Source organism: Gobio gobio (genome assembly GCF_949357685.1).
Source record: "Gobio gobio genome assembly, chromosome: 21".
Lineage (NCBI taxonomy): Eukaryota > Metazoa > Chordata > Actinopteri > Cypriniformes > Gobionidae > Gobio > Gobio gobio.
Genome location: NC_137117.1, coordinates 5,625,263 through 5,650,062, shown reverse-complemented (window position 1 = coordinate 5,650,062; position 24,800 = coordinate 5,625,263). Strand labels below are relative to the sequence as shown.

General features: G+C 39.5%; 1 protein-coding gene across 2 annotated transcripts in view; it reads right to left on the bottom strand.

Annotated features, from left to right (window-relative positions):
• Nucleotides 1-1,231: 1,231 nt before the first annotated feature.
• The window catches only part of LOC307117725 (NACHT, LRR and PYD domains-containing protein 3), a 25,018-nt gene continuing 1,449 nt past the window's right edge, over nt 1,232-24,800 (bottom strand). The window contains exons 2-18 of one of the 2 annotated variants that reach the window (XM_079802753.1): nt 21,683-21,751; nt 21,060-21,251; nt 19,769-19,852; nt 19,122-19,217; nt 17,412-17,495; nt 16,558-16,653; nt 16,074-16,140; nt 13,983-14,190; nt 12,043-13,768; nt 10,824-10,997; nt 10,134-10,307; nt 9,693-9,866; nt 8,197-8,370; nt 5,825-5,998; nt 5,550-5,723; nt 5,129-5,302; nt 1,232-1,700 (exon numbers count right to left, since the gene is read on the bottom strand). In XM_079802753.1, coding sequence (XP_079658879.1) covers nt 1,598-1,700; nt 5,129-5,302; nt 5,550-5,723; nt 5,825-5,998; nt 8,197-8,370; nt 9,693-9,866; nt 10,134-10,307; nt 10,824-10,997; nt 12,043-13,768; nt 13,983-14,190; nt 16,074-16,140; nt 16,558-16,653; nt 17,412-17,495; nt 19,122-19,217; nt 19,769-19,852; nt 21,060-21,097 — 3,720 coding nt within the window. In that variant the 5' untranslated portion in view covers nt 21,098-21,251; nt 21,683-21,751 and the 3' untranslated portion in view covers nt 1,232-1,597. The remainder of the gene's footprint in view (nt 1,701-5,128; nt 5,303-5,549; nt 5,724-5,824; nt 5,999-8,196; nt 8,371-9,692; nt 9,867-10,133; nt 10,308-10,823; nt 10,998-12,042; nt 13,769-13,982; nt 14,191-16,073; nt 16,141-16,557; nt 16,654-17,411; nt 17,496-19,121; nt 19,218-19,768; nt 19,853-21,059; nt 21,252-21,682; nt 21,752-24,800) is intronic. The other variant, XM_079802752.1, reaches the window with a different exon arrangement.

Here is a 24,800-nt window from a genome sequence, read left to right as displayed (position 1 = left end):
TGCTTTAATGCGTTACTATGTCACTTTCGAAACTTTGCAGCGTGCAATTGGCCATTAATCGTTTTTGCAACATGAAAAACACTAGTTTTATTCAATGGATTATATAGACTGTAGACTCGACAGCTGCTCCGTTTATGACCACTAAACGCTATTGCTATGTCAGTTCATCGCAATCGCACAAAGTTCAATGCTAACAATGCACAATAAATATCTTGCTTACATCACTTTGTTTGTTCACGAGAGGTTTTGCGAGCCTGTATAACTCAGCACCGAATAAAAACTCTGGCGGTTTGAGCAGTGAGTGGAGTCTGACCAACTAACACATCGGCCATTGCGTTACACCGTGTCCTAACTACACGCGACGCCACAAAACGCAATAAAAGGCGTCTTTTTCATGTTAATGAGAATTTTTGTCCTAACCAGCCGTGACGGCGACACGCGATTAATCTATTTTAGAAACGGTTTCTATTTCTGTGACATCGTGGCTGGAACACAAAACATAATCTCAGGAAGTGTTTATGTGCTTTATTTAATGTTAAAAGCGTGTCATGTGACTTTGAATATCATTTAGTGCTCAGCTTTGTAACGTAGTCGTACTAAAAGCAACAATGGATAATTCACCTCAGATCTTGAAATTAAACAAATTGAAACAAGAACGTTCAAACTGTGAACAAACGAGTGTATTCTATGACAAAGATTATTTTAGTAACTCAGTGTGTATTTTAGAAATGTTTAAATGGTGTAATATTTGTGAATTTGATTATTGTAGGCTACTTATCCATTTCCTTGCGAGTGCTGTCAAGATTCATCTTTGGTGCCGCGAGAGCCCGCCCACACTCTGTTCTGATTGGCTGTGGTTTTTGATTGATTTGTTGCATCTCGCAGTCGCGTCAGACACGAATGAAGCGTTTCGCGCGAGTGACTTACATGTTAAGTCAATGCAAATACGCGAATAGATTCGTACAAATGAGGCGGCGTGGATGACATACTTGCGCAAATGACAGTGCGAATTGAGCGTTTGACGCGAATTGCGCAAGTTGAAAAATCTGAACTTTGACGGATATTCGCGCCGCGTTAACCAATCAGGAGCTTGCTCTAGTAATGACAACAATGAGGACGAAATCATATGTGGACACCCGGAGCTGTGCGACACATCTTCATACTTTATAGAAACAGGAATAAAGAGGATCTTGCCTGGAAGAAAGTGAGTGAGGAGGTCGGACAGTCTGGTGAGTTGTAAAAAACGCTCTTTACTCAATTTGAGCTAAACATATATTGAGACTACAAGCTAGCTAAAGCCGGCAAATTGGGTTTATTATCTTGGAAACTTTAATGCTTTCACACGTCAGACATGTTTGCTGCATTTAGAAGTGTACGCGCCTCTCTCTCACACGCGCTTGTTGCTATATTTGATCCTGTCATCAAAAACGTCATTGTTCGGTTAAATTTATTCTGTCTTTTCACTTATTCGGCCGAACAACGAAAGTGCAATTTTTGCTATTTTCGTCCGAATAATTTCGGTTGCCGAACATTCAGTGCATCCCTACTTTACAGTGTGCATCCAGTAGATCAGAGAGCGGCGTCACTGTTTAACGTCCTAGTTATAGTTCAGATTGAGTTCTCTCAGGTGTGATGGGTTTGAACTCAGAGCTGAACTCAGAGCAGCACATCCTCTCTCGCTTATATTGCAGTGGGACAACCTGCAGAGACAAAGAGAAAAACTGTGACAATACATCGCTGGTTTACGTAGTTAATAAAACTGTAGTGATAATCAGGGGCGGACTGGGGCAAAAAAGTGACCCTGGACTTTCTGGCACAAAGCGGCCCATAACAATCGGTTCGCAACACGTCAAGTTATTTATATAGTGCTTTTTACAACACAGATTGCTTCAAAGCAGCTTTACAGTGATAACAGGAAATTAATTTTGCTTTTGAAGAGCAGTTTTTCATCTTTCACCATAAACTCACTTGCTCATTATGCACAGAGCAATTTTAAACACCACTTACTAACATAAAAATATAGATGCTATTTATACAGAAATAGAAATGCTATTTTTTATTGAAATGGTTATCATTAACATTAAAGGGGTGGTAAAACACATTCTTTTGAAGGCTTGACTGTGTTTGTGGGGTGCACTGTAACATGTGTTCATGCTTCGTTTTAAAAAAAATTGCCTTATTTTTCATATATTTGACCTTTATTCTACACTGCTCTGTCCCTCCTTGTAAAACGGTCTGATGCTTTCCGGGTTGTATGAAGCCAGTCCCTCAAAAATACGCAGTGGGCTCTGATTGGTTAGCTGGCCTAGTGTGTTCTGATTCGCTAACCGCAGTGCACGGTTGTCGGAAACGTCACGCCCCTTACCTGGAGGCTGTGCTTTGGTCGGCGTCAATAAAACCATATGAGCCCGAATCAGACCCAGAACATTTGAGTGAAGATGATCGAGCAGAACCTGTTCAGTCCTCAAGAGTAAAGACTGCGGGTCTATAATGATCGCTACTGAATGGCACTTTAACTTTTGTATTTTTAGAACGATTATAGCCAAATATCTGTCGCAAGAACTAACCCAAAACGAACACTAAGCACTGGCTTTAACTAGTAAGTTAGCCAAATCACACACAGAACCATGTTTAGCATGCCTGAAGATAAACAATACATAAAAGCTCTAATCAAAGAATCATTTACACTAATGTCAGGTTCGCTGTTGAGATTTTAACGTTAGTGTTTGTAATGTTAGGTGTTCGTCGGATAACGTTAAGTATGAATGAGCATTTAACAGACTGGTTTGCAGAACAGTGTTGTCATCTGTTTACTTCCTTGCTACAACCTATTACAGGAAAACACTTCGATGAAATATAAATCAGACTTACAGGTTGTGGCCCGTAAACAGCTTCTGTTTGTAAATCCAGCTTTCAGGACAAGCCGTTGTGCATATCCTGTATTGAACTCGCGAAGTTTGTGGAAGTTTGTGTTGTCCTCCGTGAAATGTGCAGCGCGCGCGTCGTGCATCCACGCACCGGCAGTGTTTTTTTCACGCAGCTGACGTTGTGCAAATCCGGCATTGAAATCGCGAAGACGGTGGATGTTTTTCTCTGTTAGATGTGCTGCAGGGAGCCCTGCGCGCGCCTGATTCCCCGCTGACTCAAACACACGTGCAACATGCTGTTTGTTAAACGCTCTGCAACGCACCCCCGTCCCAAGGAAGGCTGAACAGAGCAAGTACCCCAGACCTGCAATCCGGATGGAAATAACAGCGTTTCCTCTGCATCGCGGCAACAACACTCCAGCCTAACTAACTTATACCACAACAGCGCCGCGATACAAAATGGCCTCATCCTCCCTTATTTAATATTCTCGGAGGAGGGGTTTATGTAAATATTGAGCCTGTTGATGTCACCAACCCTGGAGGAATGTGTGTAGTCGCCTGCTGGCCGTTTGCTGTAGTTCTTAGAAACTGATTTCTTTAAAAGCAAATATCTCCCTTTGCTTTAAACTTTGAACGTTGTAACTTTGCAGATGTTGTTTATGCTCAAGCAACAACATTACACGCTAGCTAAAGTTAGAATAGTGAAATCGTGGTTTACCACCCCTTTAATGAATGACTGGCACACTTTTTTAGGTTATAATTGGTCTTTCCTGGTGCACATGGCAATTAATAAATACACTTTTTTCCATAGAGTGAAGTTTAATATCACTACAGTTCAATACCTACCATAAAATCAGTCCATATGAAGCAATGCTCTGGTCTAAGACTTAGTTTGTAGTGCAGAATGTGGACTATTTTATAGTTACTTAATAGAGCTCCAATAGGTTAAAAATTTAAGTTTAAAAAATATATTGGTCCTGGAGTTTTTTTAAATGAAAAATTCAGCATATGAGAATGATTTGTGAAGGATCATGTGACACTGAAGTAATGATGATAAATTCAGCTTTGATCACAACAGCTATTAAAAATTGTATTAATACTGTATTTCTCAATACTGTGTTTTTACTGTATTTTTAATCAAATAAATTCAGCCTTCTCCTTTCAAAAACATAAAAAAGTCTTAATTATTTCAAACTAATTGCTAGTGTGTAAAATAATGCATGTGAACTAACTAGCAAATTATAGCCTATATTTATTTTAGGCTATGACACGTTCCTTCACAAGACACAGGCTACTTGAATATGAAAGTTGCCAGTTTTACCATGTTTTAGTGAAAATAATATTTTGAGTTTTATGAATAATTTTCAAATGACTGTGATATTACTGAAGCCTGGAAACATACACACCAGCATTCACTCTGATATGCTGAAAACTGCTGTGTTAATGTTTCATTGTGTCAAATAACGTAAATGGCATTACAATCTGAGAAATTCGAAAAGGTAAGCAGTAGTTTGCATCCCTGGAAATTAATGTATATTGTTTAACTTTTTAGTTTTTATCGTAAACCGTCTGGAAATATTGCTGTATTGACTCCTCAAGTTTAGCTGTATATATCTTACCTCAGCTCGCATTCAAGTGTCGCATTGCTCGGTTTCTGTGGACAATAAATCTCGCCTCCTTCGATTTGATTGGATATCTCAAACATTTTGACATTGACGAGCGCTTTTACACCACTGAGACTGATCAGGCTAAATAGATGAGAGTTTTTCCCTCAAGTGGGCGGCGCGGGCCATTCGTCGTCTGGGCTGAAGGAAGGATATAGGCTAGGCTACGTAAATTTACTATTATTAATTCTTCATATATATTTATGTAGCAACGGGCCGGCCCACTTTGTCCAGCGGTCCACCAGGAAAACTCCCGGTGCTCCTGATGGCCAGTCCGCCCCTGGTGATAATGGTCTTGTTGTTTGTAGTGTAGCAAACAAGATATTATTCTATTATTCACACGATTCTTGTGAATGAGGTAGTACGTAGCTGTCAATAGATAGTACAGAACTGGCTCAGATTTTATTAAAAATATCTTCGTTTGTGTTCCGAAGATGAATGAAAGTCTTACGGGTTTGGAACAACACAAGGGTGAGTTTTCATTTTTGGGTGAACTAACCCCTTAAACTTCAACTTCAAATCTAAAGAAGTTCATCTAAATGCATCACTGTACCTTGTTTTAATTCGATAATGACAATAATAAAATATATCACTCACTCTAGTTTCTCCAGCTTACAGTGAGGGTCCTTCAGTAGAACAGACAAAAGGTTCACTCCTAAATCCCCTGGTTCATTGTAGTTCAGATTGAGTTCTTTCAGATGTGAGGGGTTTGATCTTAAGGCTAAAGCCAGAACAGCACAACCTCCCTGTCCAATACTGCAGCACTCCAACCTGAGGAAAGACATTTACAGCTGAACACTTAAATTATGAATATACATCCATCCAATGCTAATGTTAGGATGTTTCTCCAACATTGTTTTTAGACAGTTGTTTATAACTTTTGCTTTAGTGTGCGAGTAGGAATTATCCATTTACATTTTGCCATTAACTGTATATTTTTGTCCAACTGCATGGTCCACACTTAGATCTGATCTCACCATAATCAAGTCTGTCTGGACATATAGGAAATATCACTCACTGTAGTTTCTCCAATTTACAGTGTTGATCTCCCAGAAGATCATAGAGTTGCTTTACTCCTGAGAACACTGGTTTATTAGAGTTCAGATTGAGTTCCCTTATGTGTGAGGGGTTTGATTTTAGACCTGAAACTAGAGCAGCAAAACCTATCTCACCAATATTGCAGTCATCAAGCCTGCAGAGAGAAGAAAAAAATGCCTCAATACTCATGCATATCAACAGAAGTGAATGACACTGTGTATAAATACATGTTTAAAAGCCTGATATGTTACTCACTCTAGTTTCTCGAGTTCACACTTTGGATCCTTCAGGAGATCAGACAGCATCTTCACTCCTGAATCTCCAGGTTCGCTCCTGCTCAGATTGAGTTCTCTCAGATGCGATGGGTTCAATTTCAGACCTGAAACCAGGGCAGCGAAACCTTGCTCACCGATACTGCAGTATTCCAGCCTGCAAAGAGAAATTCTCCTCATGCTTAAGCACAATACAAGATCAAGAAGATTCAGAACTGTAATGTGTGTCTTTTCTGCAGCGCTAAAAGGAACTGCAAATGTAAATGACACCAAACGTATACTTATTGGTCATACCAGTTCTGCACCAAGCCAAAGTCCCATTAAATTAATAACTATGATTCTAGGGCTGGGCGATATATCTCATGACATTGTTAGGCGCATCTTGTCAGTAAAGCCGGTTCCTTGATTAGTAGTAAATCGCCATCACCTGCTTTCAGATAGAGCGGCATTTACTACACAGAGCCGTAGTTCACTGACAAGCTGAGCCATATCGCATTAATTATCGCAGACGATACGTCCGTGATAATTAATGCGATATGGCTCAGCTTGTCAGTGAACTACGGCTCTGTGTAGTAAATGCCGCTCTATCTGAAAGCAGGTGATGGCGATTTACTAGACACAAAAATAAAATGATGCATTTAGCCCTGGTTCTCTTTTGCACTGTCCTACTTTTTGATCATTCTCTCCCCTTTATTTAAAATAATAATAATAATAATGACATGCCAGTGTGAACATCCTTACAGAGACGTTTGCAACAATCACATTATTATCAATCATGTTAAAATCTGCTAATCTTTCACAATTCTGAACAGGTTGGGATTTCATGATATGAGTAATTTAATATTTTTTAAATGTAATTTTATAATTACAATATTGATATTTTATTTGATCTTTGTTATTAAAAATAAGCAAACATGCAAATTACAAACAATATGACAAATACTACACATAAACAGTACTTTATTTTTTCAGCTACATTATACATCTATTTAACAGTAGCATTCAAAAAATAAATTAAATAATCAAATGTAAGAAAAACTGCATAGTGTTCACTCTATAAATTAACTATAGACTGATTCTTAAATATATTAAATTTATTCAGTGAAGCATTGGGTGATTTTGTATATTTTTTTGTTGTCCGACGGACCCAATACATTGGAAAACATCCGATTTCTTTTTACAAACGGTTTACGTTAAGTAAAGACATACTTGCCAGGACGTGCATTTTTACATATTTTTACCATTCAAACCCAATAATCAGTGAAAGAGAAAAGGCATGTGCGTGAGCTTCAGGTCCGAGTCTGGCAGCGCGAGCACGTCCCACGCTTTGTTTTCTATGCATGCATTTCTTTGTTGCTTCCTTTCCCTAGTGAACGTAAACAATGGAAGCAGAGCTCTGCTCTCACATCCTCGATGCAAATTTAGAAATACTGTTATTATTAGAAGTACCGGTACTAATAACATTTCATATAGAATTTCTTTTTAATGGCAGGGTATCACAATACTTTTCTTATACCGGTATATCGTGCAACACTAGTGTATATATGATGGTATTTTTACAAGCTAAGAACTCACGAAGAGCTTATAAAATGTGTAAAGGAGTCAAAACTTTGGCAGGAATTCCTCTGTTACACACACAAATGAAGATCTGCTGTAAAGAGAAGCATTTCTGACACCTGTAGTTCAGATGGCAGCATTTACACTTATTCAAATGAACTGCACTAAGAGAAGAATCGCACAGAGTTTGTTTTAATCCAAACAAAACATGCCAAGTGTGAACACAGCCTTCAGCTCAACACTCATATTCTGCAGCTAAAAGATAAGAATGAGGGGAAAACAAATGAACATTAACAAAATACACTTCATGCTGGTTAAAAATAATTAACAGACAAGTCGTCCCCTTGGAATTATAAGGTTCTATCTGACATTTTTGTCAAAATTTAGTTATTCACATATTCTTATTCTGTGACAACTTCTTTACATTATGTGATGTTGTTTTTTAAGTTTTAAGTTTTTTGGAACTTTTTATTTAGAAAATAAAAAGGTTCTTTCTACACAGTCAAATGGAATGCAAAAAAACTTTAAAGCTCAATATCTCCAAACCAGTCAGAATGCAGATAGAACCTTATAATTCCAAGGTGGCAAAGTGACTTAAGAGACCAGTTGAACATTTAGAAATGTGGGCTGTTGAAGTTAACAGTATATTACTAGTACCTGAAGAGAAACATTGACTCCAACATTCATATTTATGAGCTACCAGAAATGCCAGCTTACACACCAGGTTCAAATGTATTTCTTTATGCAATGTTGACAAGGTTATGTGTTTTGCAGCCCTGAAAATGAATCATCACTCACTGTAGTATTTCCAGTTTACAGAGCGGGTCCTTCAGTATATCAGACAGAAGCTTCGCTCCTGAATTTTCTGGTTTGTTCCAGCTCAGATTAAGTTTTTTTATGTGTGAGGGGTTTGATCTCAGACCCGAAAGTAAAACTGCAAAACTTTCCTCTCCAATACTGCAGTCATCAAGCCTGCAGAAAGAACAAGAACAACACCTCATACGTAAGGCTCTTGCTAAAATTTGCACCAGAACAAACATTTGCCAAAATGGCAATACTTTTTATTTTCACAAAGCAACAAAATGTAAGCTTTAATTCTCCATTTGTAGGTATATTAGTGGTATGTTTATAAGACAGACAGTGTTGTTTATTACTGAGAGTCAAGGAGTCAGATACTGATTAACAAACATGTTTATCACATCTTTTATATCTCTGCCCTCTGGTGAAGGGTTATTATTGTTAACTAAAACTATAACCTTACTTTTTTTTTTACTTCAATTTAACCGTTACCTAAAATAAAATATAAAAAGAATGTTGGTAACGTTACAATAAGGTCTTTATGTTAACATTAGTTAAAGGGGGCATATTATTTCCCTTTTCATAAGATGTAATATAAATCTCTAGCATCCCCAAAATGTGTGTGTGTAGTTTCAGCTCAAAATACCCCCGCTTTGGATACTCCATCAACAACAAAACAGGCGAATCTCACTCAGCTATTGACCCATCCTTCAGAAACAACTTATTCACAAATCCAGCTTGTACTGACCCTCATTGTTGAAGCAGTCATGTGTAAAATGATTTGCGCAAATATATAACATTTTACCAACATTCTTTGGCACATTTCCTTAAAAGATGAAATTCATCCACAGTTTTTTCAGTGGCTCGATGTCGGGAGTCTATGGAGACTCATATGTTCGTTGGTACATCTAACAACAGAACATTTGTAATGTTTTTGGCGCAGACATTGTAATACTCTAGCTAGCTGATACAGTGAGTAAACAGAAATGGCGTCTCTGTGCTTCTCACTCAGGGGTGTGTCCATGCTAAAAGGGCCAATCATCAACAGTCATGGACAGGGTTTCCCTACTCTATTGATTTTGTCATGTCTCATAGTCGTGTCATGTCTGTTATTGACAGACAAATTGCTTGTCAATGTAATCTTATCGCACATGGTTAGGAAACGGTGTAACAATGACATTAAAATTAGTTTAGGGCCAACCCTGGTCAAACTGAACTGCCTGTAATATTACAGTACTCCTGAAGACCTTGATTAGCTGGTTCAGGTGTGTTTGATCAGGATCGGGATTGACTCTACAGGACACTGTGACATCCCGTTTTATCCCAAATCATGTCTGGTGTGGGATATTATGCCAGCGTTGATCCAACTCAAAACTCAAACTACACAAACTAAAACAAAGAAGTGGATATCACAAAGCTGGTCCCAAAACAAATCAAAATATAAAAATAATTAAGCTCTAATTATGAAATATCACTCATTTAACAGTATCGCTTACTGTAGTTTCTCCAGTTTACAGTGCGGATCCTTCAGTAGATCTGAGAGAAGCTTCACTCCTGAATCACCGGGTTCATTATTGTTCAGATTGAGTTCTCTCAGATGTGACGGGTTTGATATCAGTGCTAAAGCCAGAGCAGCACAACCTTCCTCACCAATACTGCAGTCATACAGCCTACAGAGAGAAGAAACAGTGTGTATGTACAACTTTTTATTTTTTTCACATTAATTAAGCTGTATTGCTGCTTAAATGTGAATGCAATCATTTTTGTGTATTTGTTATGAAATCACTAAAGAAAAATTATTTAATACATCCAATATATATATATATATATATATATATATATATATATATATATATATATATATATATATATATATATATATATATTAAATCATTTAATAATATAATGATTTAATAATATAACAAAATATCACTCACTGTAGTTTCTCTAGTTTACAGTGCGGATCTTCCAGTAAAACAGACATAAGCTTCACTGCTGAATATCCTGGTTTATTAGAGTTCAGATTGAGTTCTTTCAGATGTGATGGGTTTGATATCAGGGCTGGAACCAGAGCAGCACAACCTTCCTCCCGAATATTGCAGTTACACAACCTGCAGAAACATAGGAACATTCACACTAAGAACATTCACACTTCGCAATAGAGTACATCAGTGCTGCCCACTTTTTCAGCGCAGATGGTTCCAAAAGTATTTTTCCCATAGGAATTTAAAATAGCCTTCGTTAAAAGCATTATAAGCCATGAACCAAACCAACAAACTAAGAGGAGAATCACAATATTACAAAATTTAATTTGAGGCAAAAAAGTATTTGAAATACTGTCTAGATTACACCCTTCACAATGCTTCATGGGAGTGTGCGGAGCTAACGATATCTTTCAACGCACTTTGCTTGTCTCGACTCTATGATTAATGTAATTAATTAGTATGTAGCATCACAGATAATGTAGCTCACAAGTAACTAACGGTTTATAAGTTATCATTAACATTAACTTCCTTATAAAGAAAATTATTGAGTTTTTACATCTGGAACCCGACTGTTGCACTCTATTAAAAAAAGGCATCCACATTGATGCACACTGTCAAACTTATATATACAAAGGATCTTACTTCAGTATCTCCAGTTTACAGTAAGGAATCTTCAGTCCCGCAGAGAAAAGCTGTACTCCTGAAACCTGGAGGTTGTTGTCACTGAGGTCCAGCTCTCTCAGACGTGAGGAGTTTGAGCTTAGCGCAGAGGCCAGGGCTGAACAGATTTGATCTGTGAGATTACAACCCCTCAGACTGGGAGAGAAAGAACATTTCTGTGCTGTTATCTCCACTATAGATTTACACGGAGGCTGACTTTAACCAGTTTGAATGTCACCCTACTTTCTGACCCTTAGACTATTTAAATCTGGGCTTATAAAAAGTGTGCTAATAAATGAATGTGCTAAAAAAAAAAATAATAATATTTACTGCATGTAATGTGAACTAAGATTGTAATTGTGCAGCCATAATTTGACGATTTATGTTACATATTTTCCTTCACCTTTTAATGTGTCCTTAGGAAGCCATTAGTTATAAAAACAACATTCCCTTTATGAAAAATTTGTACAATTTGGAAAAAAACAATTTGATTGTGAAATTCAACGCACAAATGTATTTGAACAGATATAAAAAGTTTGAATTAGCAATTTGACAATTTAAATACAACAATAAATATTAATTATATTTCAAATATAATGTATTCATTGTAATACCACTTCATTTCTAAAATATAAATTGCTCTGAGACAATAATGATAAAAATATTAGCTGGAAATTGTTTTATAATTTTTATACTATTCATTGAAAAGGTTAGAAAAAGTGAGAACAATAGAAAAGTGTTATCTAAATATCAATGAGACACTATTATAGTTTTTAATAAGTATTTTAGTTACAGTTTTGTTTTGTCCGTCATTTTGTTGTGCTTTTGTTATTATTATTATTTTTTTTTTTTAAAAGCCTATATAGTTTTTATTAATAATTATTTCCATTTTGGTTATTATATACATCAAGTTGCGTAAAAAAAAAAAAAAATGTTGCCTTGGCATCTAGATGAAATAAAAGTTCATGATTTATTTATATTTAATTTGAAATAAAATGTGTTTTATTTGAAGCAATGAAAAAGTTTTCAATGGATTTTGTTAAACGATGCATTGTTACATCACTAGAAACAGAAATAACCAACATATGTCAAATACTTACTTTGTAAACAAATAAATTTGTTCCCAAAGTATTAACAAATTGTGTCAGCTACGTTTTCTGTACTTTTTGATTCAAGCAACTAAATACTACGATATACTCACTCCGCTTTTCTGGAAGCTTTGACCACCGGCAGCAGCCTCAGAAGACACTCCTCTGATAGATCATATTCCCTTAGTTCAAACTCATCCAGGTCCTCCGTGGAGTTCAGCAGCACAAACACCAGCGCCGACCACTGGGCCGGAGAGAGCTGGACTCCAGAGAGGCGATGGGCGCCTGTGCTGCGGCTCAGGTACGTCTGGACCTCCTGCAGCAGGGAATGATCGTGCAGCTCGTTCAGACAGTGAAACAGATTGATGGACTTCTCCGGGGAAGGACACTCTCGGATTTTACTCTTGATGTACTCGACCGTCTCCAGCTTGCAACAGGAGCTTCCTCTTGGTGTGAATAACCCCCGCAGGAGAGTCTGATTGGACTCCAGCGAAAGCCCCAGAAGGAAGCGGAGGAAGAGATCTAGGTGTCCGTTCTTGCTCTGCAAGGCTCTGTCCACTTCGCTCTTCATGAAATCCGTCATTGAGCACTCATTCTTGTCCTGAGCAAAGGAAAGGAACTTGTACAAGGCAGCGAGAAACTCTTGAACGCTCAGATGCACGAAGCTAAACACCTTCTCCAACTGCAGCCCCAACTCCTCTCTGAATATCTGTGTACAAACTCCAGAGTACACGGACGCTTCTCGGACATCAATGCCACACTGTTTCAGATCCTCCTCGTAGAAGATCAGGTTCCCCTTATCCAGTTGTTCAAAAGCCAGTTTCCCAAGCGACAGGATGCTCTTTCTGACCTCCTGAAGATCACATTTCCCATCATACTTCTGGGTCTTCAGTTTGGTCTGGACGATCAGCAGATGTGCGAACATTTGTGTGAGAGTCTTGGGAATCTCTTCACCATCACCTTCGCCAATCCTCTCCAGAACAGTGGCGGAAATCCAGCAGAACACTGGGATGCGGCACATGACGTGCAGGCTCCTCAACGATCGGACGTGTGCAATGATCTTACTGGCCAGATGTTGATCTTTTATCCTTTTCCGAAAGTACTCCACCTTCTGAGGGTCTCTGAACCCTCGGACCTCTGTGATCTGGTCCACGCACTCCGGAGAGATCTGATTGGCTGCAGCTGGTCGTGTGGTGATCCAGAGGCGAGCAGAAGGAAGCAGGTTTCCTCTAATGAGGTTGGTCAGCAGCACGTCCAACGAAGCCGATTGGTTCACATCCCACAAAATCTCATTGTTCTGGAAATCCAGAGGAAGACGCCACTCATCCAGACCGTCAAAGATGAAGATTGTTTTGAAATCGTTATATTCTATCGGTTTAATTTCTGCAAAAAAACAGCGGAGAAGCTCCATCAGACTCATCTGCTTCTCCTTCATCAAATTCAGGTCTCGGAAAGGAAGTGGAAATATGAAGTGAACATCCTGATTGGCTTTTCCTTCAGCCCAGTCCAGGACGAACTTCTGCACAGAAGCGGTTTTTCCAATCCCGGCGACTCCTTTGGTCAGAACCGTCCTGATGGCTTTGCCTCGTCCAGGTAAGGGTTTGAAGATGTCATTACATCTGACCGGTGTATCTAGACCGAATGAGGACGACGACGTCTCGATCTGCCTCACCTCATGCTCGTCGCTGACGTCTCCAGTCCCTGCCTCTGTGATGTAAAGCTCTGTGTAGATCTCGTTCAGAAGTGTCCAGCTTCCTCCATTGGAGACTCCTTCACTGATTCTCTGAAATTTCTGCTTCAATCTGGACATCAGTTGTTGCCGACTCACGGAGATCAGCTCTGCAATATGCAACAGAAACTATGTGTAACCATTAAATAAACAGAAAACCAACCTGTGAACAAAATGACTCAAAGGTTTAACCCTATAAAGTCTACTGTATCATACTGTACTCCATACGCAAAGTCCTCAACCATCAAAGCTGTGCTGAAAAACCTGTCACACACAATCGACTACATGCTTCAGCACAAAGATAGTTTCGAATAGGTCTCGTACTGGTCTGTAGCATGTTAGCGAGGTCTGTCTGGTTCATCTTCCGCAGGACGTCAAGTGAGATCTTCAGAACTCCCTCGCTCACTGGGCTCTGACCCTCATCATCCTCCTCCTCCTCTCTCACAGAGCATGCTGGGAAATCTGGCCTGAGCAGTCGCTTGAACCTTCTCAGCTCTTTCTTCATCAAAGAGATGTTTGTGTCCTCAAGCTCCTAAAATCAGAAATCACTGCAATTACTCAAACACACTCTTAGAAAAACGATTCATTGAGGTTCTATATGGAACTCTAAGGATCTTGACTCAATTTTAAAGAACTCTTTAACCCAAAAAGGTTCTATAGAAGCTTATATACACACCGATCAGGCATAACGTTATGACCACACAGGTGAAGCGAATAACTAATTATCTATTCATCTCGGCACCTGTTAGTGGGTAGGGTTGGGTACCAAACTCTGTACTTTTTAACTTTTTATGTTGCGGGTCAATTTTACCCGTTTTGATTTTTAAGTTGTCAGAAATATCAGTCAACCTATGTTTTTTTTCTTTAAATTTTGTGACTTTTTCTCATTTAGGGTCATGAACATCCATGCAAAGTTTCAACACGCTGATGTGTTTTGACATATACACACACATTTACTGTTACGTTCGCGATGTTCACGGGTCAATTTGACCTGCATATTTTAATGTTCTGAGGCAATTGTAGAGACCCAAAATAATAAAATTTCTTCGTTATATTTTGGTTATTTTAGTTTTTTACTAACCTATGAAGCAAAAAAAAATTTTTACCACAAATGGTAAAAATTAGCTATAATTTATTTTTTCAATCTATCTGAAATGCTATCTAACCTACATTGTTTTTCTTGAAATTGTGTGACCTTTTCTCATTTAGGGTCATTAAACGCATGCAAAGTTTCAACATGCTGATGCGTTGTATACACTCTTGCTGTTTGTGGGTCAATTTGACCCATATAGGACAGCTATTCAAAAGCAACTGTACAGACACAAAATACAAAACACTTTGTTGTATGTCAGAGCTCTTCAACTCTACAGTAGTCCTGAAGTGCCAGTGTCTTGCTGAGATTAACAACTTCATGAAACAGTGTTTTGAAATCGTAAAGTAAAGTTTAAAACAAGTTATAGAAGTTTATGAACATGTAAAATAATATAACATATATATATAACATATATATATATATTTTTATATTTTATATAAAACATACATTTTACAAAACATGTTCAAAGCTAAATATCTGAACAAATTCTGTACCAAATTTTAGGTTGATATCTCAAAAAGCGATGTTTTTGTGCGCAGTACCAAAGTTTTCCACTAGATGACATGTAGACTCTTCGATTTCCATATATGGTTTGAGTGATCTGAACGTTATATTTTCATACTCTTCAAAATATCTATGAAGTAGACATCCTATTCAGAAGTAGTTTGGGCAGTAATGTTAATATTTGATTTGAATTCAATCTCTAAAATGCATATAAAAAAAACAATATGGAAAGAGTCAGAGCGCGAGTTATAGTTTGGCACCGCATCACAAATGGCCAATCTATCGCTATTTATCCATTGCTCTGTCATCTCTTTTGAAAATCAATCACCAAATATGAAAATTAGAGTCTGAAAGCTTTAAAATGCTATATAGTTGGTCAAGATTTCTTTAGGTTTAGACTAAGATATTATTGTTCTAAATGTATAAAGGCAAGTGTGCTAAGGGCCAATCTTAAAAATAGTGGTTAAAAGTATTTTTATAAATCATAAATTCATATATTTATTCTTTGTAATGTGTGAAAAGTATTGATATTAAAAGTGAATTGTTTTTACCTGATTGCATGTGTTTTTTCATAGTGTGATTTTTGGGGAATTGTATTGAATCCAATTAGGGTCAATTTGACCGGACCATAACGAGTGTAACCAGAAATCGAACAGTGCACGAGGGTTAAGGGCACCGGCCGAATTACGTCGGTAATACCGAGTACCGATTCACATTAAATCCATACACAACACAGAATTTGTGGGATAGGGGAATATTCAAGAGTCAAGAGGCCTATAATTCCTATAGTATTTTACCAAAAACTCAATAAAACTCACCCCGAAGATGGCATCCAGTGAAATCTTGTCATTTGAGGATTTAGATCCTTTCTGTATGTTACTGCAGCTGAACATGTAAATATTTAGTAAATCTGTGACAGTAAATACACTTCCATTCCTCAGTAACAAGTACACAAATAACATTACTAGAAACACAATGTTGATTGATTACCAATAAGCATAATTTAAAGAGGACCTTCTACAAAGCAGAAATGTGGTAAGGTAAGGGGTAAGGGAAATGTCCTGCCCCTTACCATAACTACAAGTTTCAACACACAACTAACTAATTCAACCAGGCCCCATCCCTTTATTCTGTGTATTAATTATTTAAATGAGGAATATTGTGGAGGCAAGAAAACTCAAGACTACAATGGAGGACACACTGAAGACAGATGAACATGAAAAACAGCATCATAGGTACTCTTTAAATAGCCACTATTGTTATCTGATATTTAACGTGCTTCATCCAAGAGACGTTCCTCACCTCCGTTTAGCAGAAGAGTCTCCCGAGCTGAATTTAGGTGGATGATCCATCGAGGCGTCGGACACACAGCTCTCAGGTGAAAGTGAGACGGGTCTCCTTTTAAAAAGTATCCAACAAACAGAACATAAGTTATGAGTGCAAGTGGCAGATTTCTAATTGCAAAAATTGAGTAGAATGAGTGACTACATCTCATTTCAAGTGTTTATGTAACCCCTGTTCAAACCGCCCACTCCAAGCGGGACTCGAACCCGGGTCCGCCGGCATGAGAGTCAGACGCTCTAACAAGGAGGCTAAAGGCAGCAACCCCTAGCGTCAGTCGCTAGAACGTCTCTTGAGATCAGAGGAGTGAGCAACTACTAGCTGGCCTCTGTTACACTCACCCCCCTAAACCTCACTCCCATCCGGGTCATGGCACCAATGCAACCCCTCCTGTCTGAACCGCCCTGCTCCAAGCGGGACTCGAACCCGGGTCCGCCTGCATGAGAGTGGGACGCTCTAACAAGGAGGCTAAAGGCTGCAACCCCTAGGGTCAGTCGCTAGAGCATCTCTTGAGATCAGAGGAGTGAGCAACTACTAGCAACTACTAGCTGGCCTCTGTTACACTCACCCCCCTAAACCTCACTCCCATCCGGGTCATGGCACCAATGCAACCTCCAAGCGGGACTCGAACCCGGGTCCGCCTGCATGAGAGCGGGGCGCTCTAACAAGGAGGCTAAAGGCTGCAACCCCTAGGGTCAGTCACTAGAGCATCTCTTGAGATCAGAGGAGTGAGTTTTACTCGGACAGCAACTACTAGCTGGCCTCCATTACATTTAGTCATATTAATACGCCAATAAGGACGAGATGTTCCTCACCTCCGTTTAGCAGAGCTGAATTTAGGTGGATGATCCATCGAGGCGTCGGACACACAGCTCTCAGGTGAAGGCGAGACAGGTCTCCTTTTAAAAAGCATCCAACAAACAGAAGTCATGAGTGCAAATGGCAATTTCTAATTGCAAAAATGAGTTGAATGAGTGACTACATCTCATTTGAAGTGTTTATGCCATTATATTATCATAGACTGTAGATCAGGGGTCGCCAACTAGCGGACTCCGGTCCGAATCCGGACCACGCGATGCGTCCATCCGGACCGCGAAGCCTTTTGACGTAATGAAATAAATATGCCACATGCCATAAAAAAAAACAAAAAAAATCACAATTATATCGTGCAGCTCAGTAGAACCGTTAACTCACTGTTGCTACGTTCAAACGCGCGATCATACATGCAGTGAAGAAGAGACTGATGGTGCGTCCACACCGGACGCGAATGATGCTTCATGCACGCCGCTTAATTCTCGCGAATCGCGCCTCAGAATGTCTTTTCGTGTCTTTGCATTGACTTAAATCACTCACGCGAAACGCTTCATCCGCGTCCGGTATGAACGCACCATCAGAGCAGAAAGCGGCGTGCAAAAACAATGGCATTTTCGAAAATTAGGAAAGTTGACGCTGAAAACCGAGTTTTCCGAGATGAATGGGTGGGGAAAAAATCACATTTATTCTTCCTGCATCCTGTACGAGGCCTGTGTGTCTCATTTGCTCTGATTCTGATGCGGTTGTCAAAAGTGGAAACATTAAATAAAATGTTTCTTGCACTTTTTCATTTTTCCAACACTGGTGGCACTTTATTTTTGCCTATTTGTGTTTCCGAATGATATTGCTGATGATATTTTACCAGTGCGATTTGAAGCACAGAAGAGAGCAGTGTTCAATATTAGATACATTTAGTTAAGTAGAGACTATACATGTGAATAAACATTAAATGTGTTATGAGATTTCTGATTTTCTGATCCAGGGGGGTTTGCGTTCATTGACTGTTATTATTTATCTCAGTTCAGCAGGGAAAAGCACTTTAGTTGCTAGCAATGTTCAAATGAAGTGCAGATTTAGAGATGAAGGCATTTTTAGTTCATCATATTTTTGCCAGACATGGTTACTGGTTGAATTTAGATATTTTGTACCAAAGCAACTTAAAGGACATAACAGAACAACAACAAAATGAGATCAATTTTGTGAAGGATTACCTATGTTTGCTTTAACAATATGAACAGACATGTTTTGTCCATATGAGAACCTATTGCATTTTGTTCAATTAAGAACAAATGCTATCTACACTAATTTCTTTAGTCTGGCAATAAACATAAATTATTGTTTTTAGGTATATAATTGTCCGGACCTCGGCCGGTGAGGAGGGTTCATTTACTGGACCTCAAGCAATAATAGTTGAAGACCCCTGCTGTAGATGATACTCAAAACGGCAAACTTATTTTACATATTTTGTCTAAAGGTTCAATTAGTTGTTCCATTTAACTAAATTATCTGACTATTATTTTATATGTCAGGCTTTACAGGGTTAATCAATACTGATATGAAACACAATCACAGATGTTGTGTAACTAAAATAATGTTAATTACTCAGATCCACAGAGAACTGTTTGTGTTTAACTACTTGACTAGTCTCCAATAGTCTATGTAATCCTTGTTTATTCATATTCATACGGCGATAAGCACGAGACGTTCCTCACCTCTGTTTAGCAGAAGAGCCTCCCGAGCTGAATTTAGGTGGAGGATCCATCGAGGCGTCGGACACACAGCTCTCAGGTGAAGGTGAGACGGGTCTCCTTTTCATAAAAATGTCCAACAAACAGAAGTCATGAGTGCAAGTGTCAGATTTCTAATTGCAAAAATTTTGTAGAATGAGTGACTATCTTATTTGAAGTGTTTATGTAACCCCTCCTGTTGATACTGCCCACTCCAAGCGGGACTCGAACCCGGATCCGCCTGCATGAGAGTCGGACGCTCTAACAAGAAGGCTAAAGGCTGAAATCCCTAGGGTCAGTCGCTAGAGCATCTCTTGAGATCAGAGGAGTGAGCAACTACTAGCTGGCCTCCATTACACTCACCCCCCTAAACCTCACTCCCATCCAGTTCATGGCACCAATGCAACCCCTCCTGTCTGAACCGCCCCACTCCAAGCGGGATTTGAACCCGGATCTGCCTGCATGAGAGTCGGACGCTCTAACAAGGACGCTAAAGGTTGCAACCCCTAGGGTCAGTCGCTAGAGCATCTCTTGAGATCAGAGAAATGAATTTTACTCGCACAGCAACTACTAGCTGACCTCCATTACATTTAGTCATATTCATACGGCGATAAGGACGAGACGTTCCTCACCTCTGTTTAGCAGAGCTGAATTTAGGTGGATGATCCATCGAGGCGTCGGACACACAGCTCTCAGGTGAAGGCGAGACGGGTCTCCTTTTAAAAAGTATCCAACAAACAGAACATAAGTCATGAGTGCAAGTGGCAGATTTCTAATTGCAAAAATGTTGTAGAATGAGTGACTACATCTCATTTGAAGTGTTTATGTAACCCTTCCTGTTCAAACTGCCTGCTCCAAGCGGGACTCGAACCCGGGTCCGCCGGCATGAGAGTCAGAGGCTCTAACAAGGAGGCTAAAGGCTGCAACCCCTAGGGTCAGTCGCTAGAGCATCTCTTGAGATCAGAGGAGTGAGCAACTACTAGCTGGCCTCTGTTACACTCACCCCCCTAAACCTCACTCCCATCCAGGTCATGGCACCAATGCAACCCCTCCTGTCTGAACCGCCCCGCTCCAAGCGGGACTCGAACCCGGGTCCGCCGGCATGAGAGTGGGACGCTCTAACAAGGAGGCTAAAGGCTGCAACCCCTAGGGTCAGTCGCTAGAGCATCTCTTGAGATCAGAGGAGTGAGCAACTACTAGCTGGCCTCTGTTACACTCACCCCCCTAAACCTCACTCCCAACCGGGTCATGGCACCAATGCAACCCCTCCTGTCTGAACCGCCCCGCTCCAAGCGGGACTCGAACCCGGGTCCGTCTGCATGAGAGTGGGATGCTCTAACAAGGAGGCTAAAGGCTGCAACCCCTAGGGTCAGTCGCTAGAGCATCTCTTGAGATCAGAGGAGTGAGCAACTACTAGCTGGCCTCTGTTACACTCACCCCCCTAAACCTCACTCCCAACCGGGTCATGGCACCAATGCAACCCCTCCTGTCTGAACCGCCCCGCTCCAAGCGGGACTCGAACCCGGGTCCGTCTGCATGAGAGTGGGATGCTCTAACAAGGAGGCTAAAGGCAGCAACCCCTAGGGTCAGTCGCTAGAGCATCTCTTGAGATCAGAGGAGTGAGCAACTACTAGCTGGCCTCTGTTACACTCACCCCCCTAAACCTCACTCCCAACCGGGTCATGGCACCAATGCAACCCCTCCTGTCTGAACCGCCCCGCTCCAAGCGGGACTCGAACCCGGGTCCGTCTGAATGAGAGTGGGACGCTCTAACAAGGAGGCTAAAGGCTGCAACCCCTAGGGTCAGTGGCTAGAGCATCTCTTGAGATCAGAGGAGTGAGGTTTACTCGCACAGCAACTACTAGCTGGCCTCCATTACATTTAGTCATATTAATACGCCAATAAGGACGCGATGTTCCTCACCTCCGTTTAGCAGAGCTCAATTTAGGTGGATGATCCATCGAGGTGTCGGACACACAGCTCTCAGGTGAAGGCGAGACGGGTCTCCTTTAAAGCATCCAGGAAAACAACAGCAGTTTCATCTGTTTGAGAGCGGCCCATTCTCTCACTAATGTGTGTAGAAGCGTCTGCAGCCCTAGAGCTTGATTTATACACCTGTGGCCATGAAGGGGTTGAACACCTGAACTCAGTGATGTGGAGGGGCGGCACAATACTTCTGGCACTATAGTGTAGGTGTTAAAACATGCTAACAAAATGCTAATTTAATTAAATTGAATTAGCAAATCGGTAGTTTGTTTGGTAGCATAAATTAGCATATTTTGCTGACATGTTAACAACATGTTTAAGTACATTGCTAGCATGTTGTTAGCATTAATTAACAAGTTGCTAGCATGATGGATAAATGGATTATAAGGTGTAAGAACAGAAATGTATTGCATGTAGTCAGCGTCCAGTACTGATATGGTAGTGTAAATGAACATTTGGAAATTAATTAATACATAAAATTAAGGACAATGTAATGTCTAAACACTGATCAATGTTGCGATCTCTCAGTGATGTGATGTTTTATGAGTGTTTGTTGTCACCTCTGTCTGGAGTCCATGCTTCCATCTAGATTCGGGTTAACTTGCATTTGCCATGACCGGTTAGCCTAGCTGACAAAAACATTCCCATTAAAGGCACAATATGTAAGATTTCTGGATTGAAATATCCCATAAAACACTAGATCAGTGTTATATATTGTGTTGACTTGTGTACATTATCCCAAATGTTCCCAAGAATGTTTAGATCAGTGATTTTCCCCAGGAATAGTGCGTGGCCTATCAGTGACATCATCCCCGCGTCCGGTGTTATTGTGTAGTAACCATCGCAACACTAGTGGCGCTTTAATATCTGATGTGTTTTATTAAACACTGTTTGGATCATTGATGGACAGAAACTCATAATTGAATAAAAGCTCCGCCCACTCACGAGTCAAGACACGCCTTTTAAGTATTGTGTCTTTAAGTTATGAATTTCTGAATGTTCTCTGAATATACAAAAATGTCCCTCGCACTTTGTAACAAATCCTTCCCTCGCGGGTCAAAATGACCCGAAGCACTAAAATGATACTTAATTAATTTTTTGTCTATTTAATTCCATTTTGATAATATTTTTTGCAATTTTTTAATGCATTTTTTTGGGGAGAATTTTATTTATTTTTTTACCTTTAAATTACTAGATTTTATCAATAAATAATAATTTAAGCACATTCTTTCAACTTGAATTCAAAATGACTCACAAGTTCATGCATAACCCTTTTAATTCAGCCCATAATATCTCACATTGGGGGTCTTTGTCGACCTCTTGTGGAAAAATAATAATATAAGATGATATTTCATGACTCTTATAGCTCTATATATGGAGCTGTTCCGCTGGGTCCTAAAGTTTCTCTTCAGGATGCATTCAGATACACATGTAGACATTATAAAGGCATTTTTAGTTTTTTCCATGTGTACTATAGCATTCCATTCATTCCTAAAGGGGGTCAAATTGACCAGCGAGAGAAGGATTTGTTACTTTTTTACATTTCAACTACAAAGCTCCTCAAATCCAGTAATTTTTGGTGTGAAACTCTGGTGTTTTGAGCGGAGAGATTCTTATCGCGTTCGAGAGATCAACAACTATCTGTGATTGGCTGCATGACGCCCTCCCGAGCTCGGACACAAATATGCAAACCTGCCAAATCTGTTTCGCCAATATTACAGTATCAACTGAGGGTGTGTTTGCTTACGTTTGAGGGGGCTTAGCACTCTAGCACCCCCGTAGAACCGGGCCTGGAGGGATAAGTGTTGAATGTTTTAACCCTTTCATGCTTGAATTATGGAAAACATTATCTAGATTTTTTAAAGATTATTTTTATTACTTTAATATGATGCTAAAATTGAAATCCATTTTCATTTTTACAAAATTCTGTTTTATTTAAACAATATAGCTGCAAGCAGCCATTATCGGGGCCAAGCGCAAAGAAGAAGACAAGACATGCCAAAATGGCTGGGAGTGTCAGATCAACGGCAGCAATTAAACACATTTTAAGATGATTTTAGGGAGAAAGGCTGAAAAATGCATTGTAGTCAATGGGAATTTGTTCTATTATAGCGCCACCAAGAGGCACAATCCCACCATTTTTGTATGTGTCCTCGGAGTGAGCCCATACATGTGTGTGTCAATTTTGGTGAAAATATCTCATTTAGTTTTGGAGTTATAGACATTTATATGAAAAAACATGTAAAAAATTATGGACACCTGACTTTGATTGGATTTTACTCCCCCTTACTATCAATATTTTCACATTTGGGCATTAGCGTTCAGCTATTGACCTATGTTTCCGAACTTCTGACGCTGGTTTCGTCTCGATCTGACTAGCGGTTTCGAAGATATCAGCTAATGTTTTATAAGCGCTAAATTACAACGCTTCACAAACCATAAGCCGGAACCTGGCAAGTCTGGTATCGTTGGACTCGGCAAGGATTCAGGAGACGAAAAAAGTTCCCATGAAAATAAGTCAACCACACCCAGAGTTATAAGCATTTAGAGAGAAAAAAAGTATCTACTTGGTGGCGCTGTTTCGAAACTTCTCAGGCTCCTTCAGGGCATTGTGCTGATGACCCATACCAATTGTTTCATAACAATCCGTTCCTGAGTTCATAAAATACAACATTTTAGCACATAATTCAAAATGGCCGATATGGTAAAATTGGATATCAGTCGACTCGGCATGACGTCCCGAATCTAACGAAACCACTTTTAGGATTTTTGCAAATCGGACGAACAACCGCCCTAGGACAAGTTCACAAAAGTAGACCGAAAATGACGTCATAGGATGCGAATCGTCATGAGCTCAGGAACAAACCACCCCTCACTGCCAAAGGTTCAGAATTTAAGTCTGTTTTTCGTAATAAACAGGTGTTATTTTAAGTAATGACGGCCAATAATTAGAATCCGGACCTCTGTATTTTTCCGATGTGTCGGCTATAAATGTTGTGAAATAATTGCCTATAGTATGACTTTAATGCAGCAGATATTGCACAGCACCAGATCTTCTCATCTGAGCTGCCTATGGTCTGTCAACGCTCGTCAAAACATTTAAGAGGACCAATCAAAACAAAGTAGGCGGGCTTTATGTTCACTGAAGCTGCTGAGCGCAAATTCCAGCGCAACACTTCAGTAAACGCTCAGAAAGCGCGAGATAAGATTTAGCTAAACTAAACATTTCATATTTGCCAGCTGTTTTAGGAATGAAATGTTAAACTACCGAAAAAAATTATCAGGCAAACGAATAAACCTTTGTCTAATTTCGCCATATTTAATTTAAAATAGGAATTTAAATACGTATATAATTTACGTGATTTAATGTAATAATTAGCAACTGTCAATGAGAGAGGACAAGAAACATTAACGAATCCGTTTTCTTCATATGATGCAGAAGATTAATACTGAATGTGTACATATTGTGAATTAATTAAAAACTAAATCTTAGAAAGTATCTTAGAAAAACTATTCTAAATAGGAGGGGAAGAGAGGGCAAGATCAGGAGAATGAGAGAAAAAGAGAGTGATGGAGATGAGGAGAGAGAGAGCTTAGTTTTAAAGCTATTTCTCATCATTGTTTTGGCCTTCGAACGTCTTAAAATGCACATCTGTAGATCAGAGAAGTCAAACATTT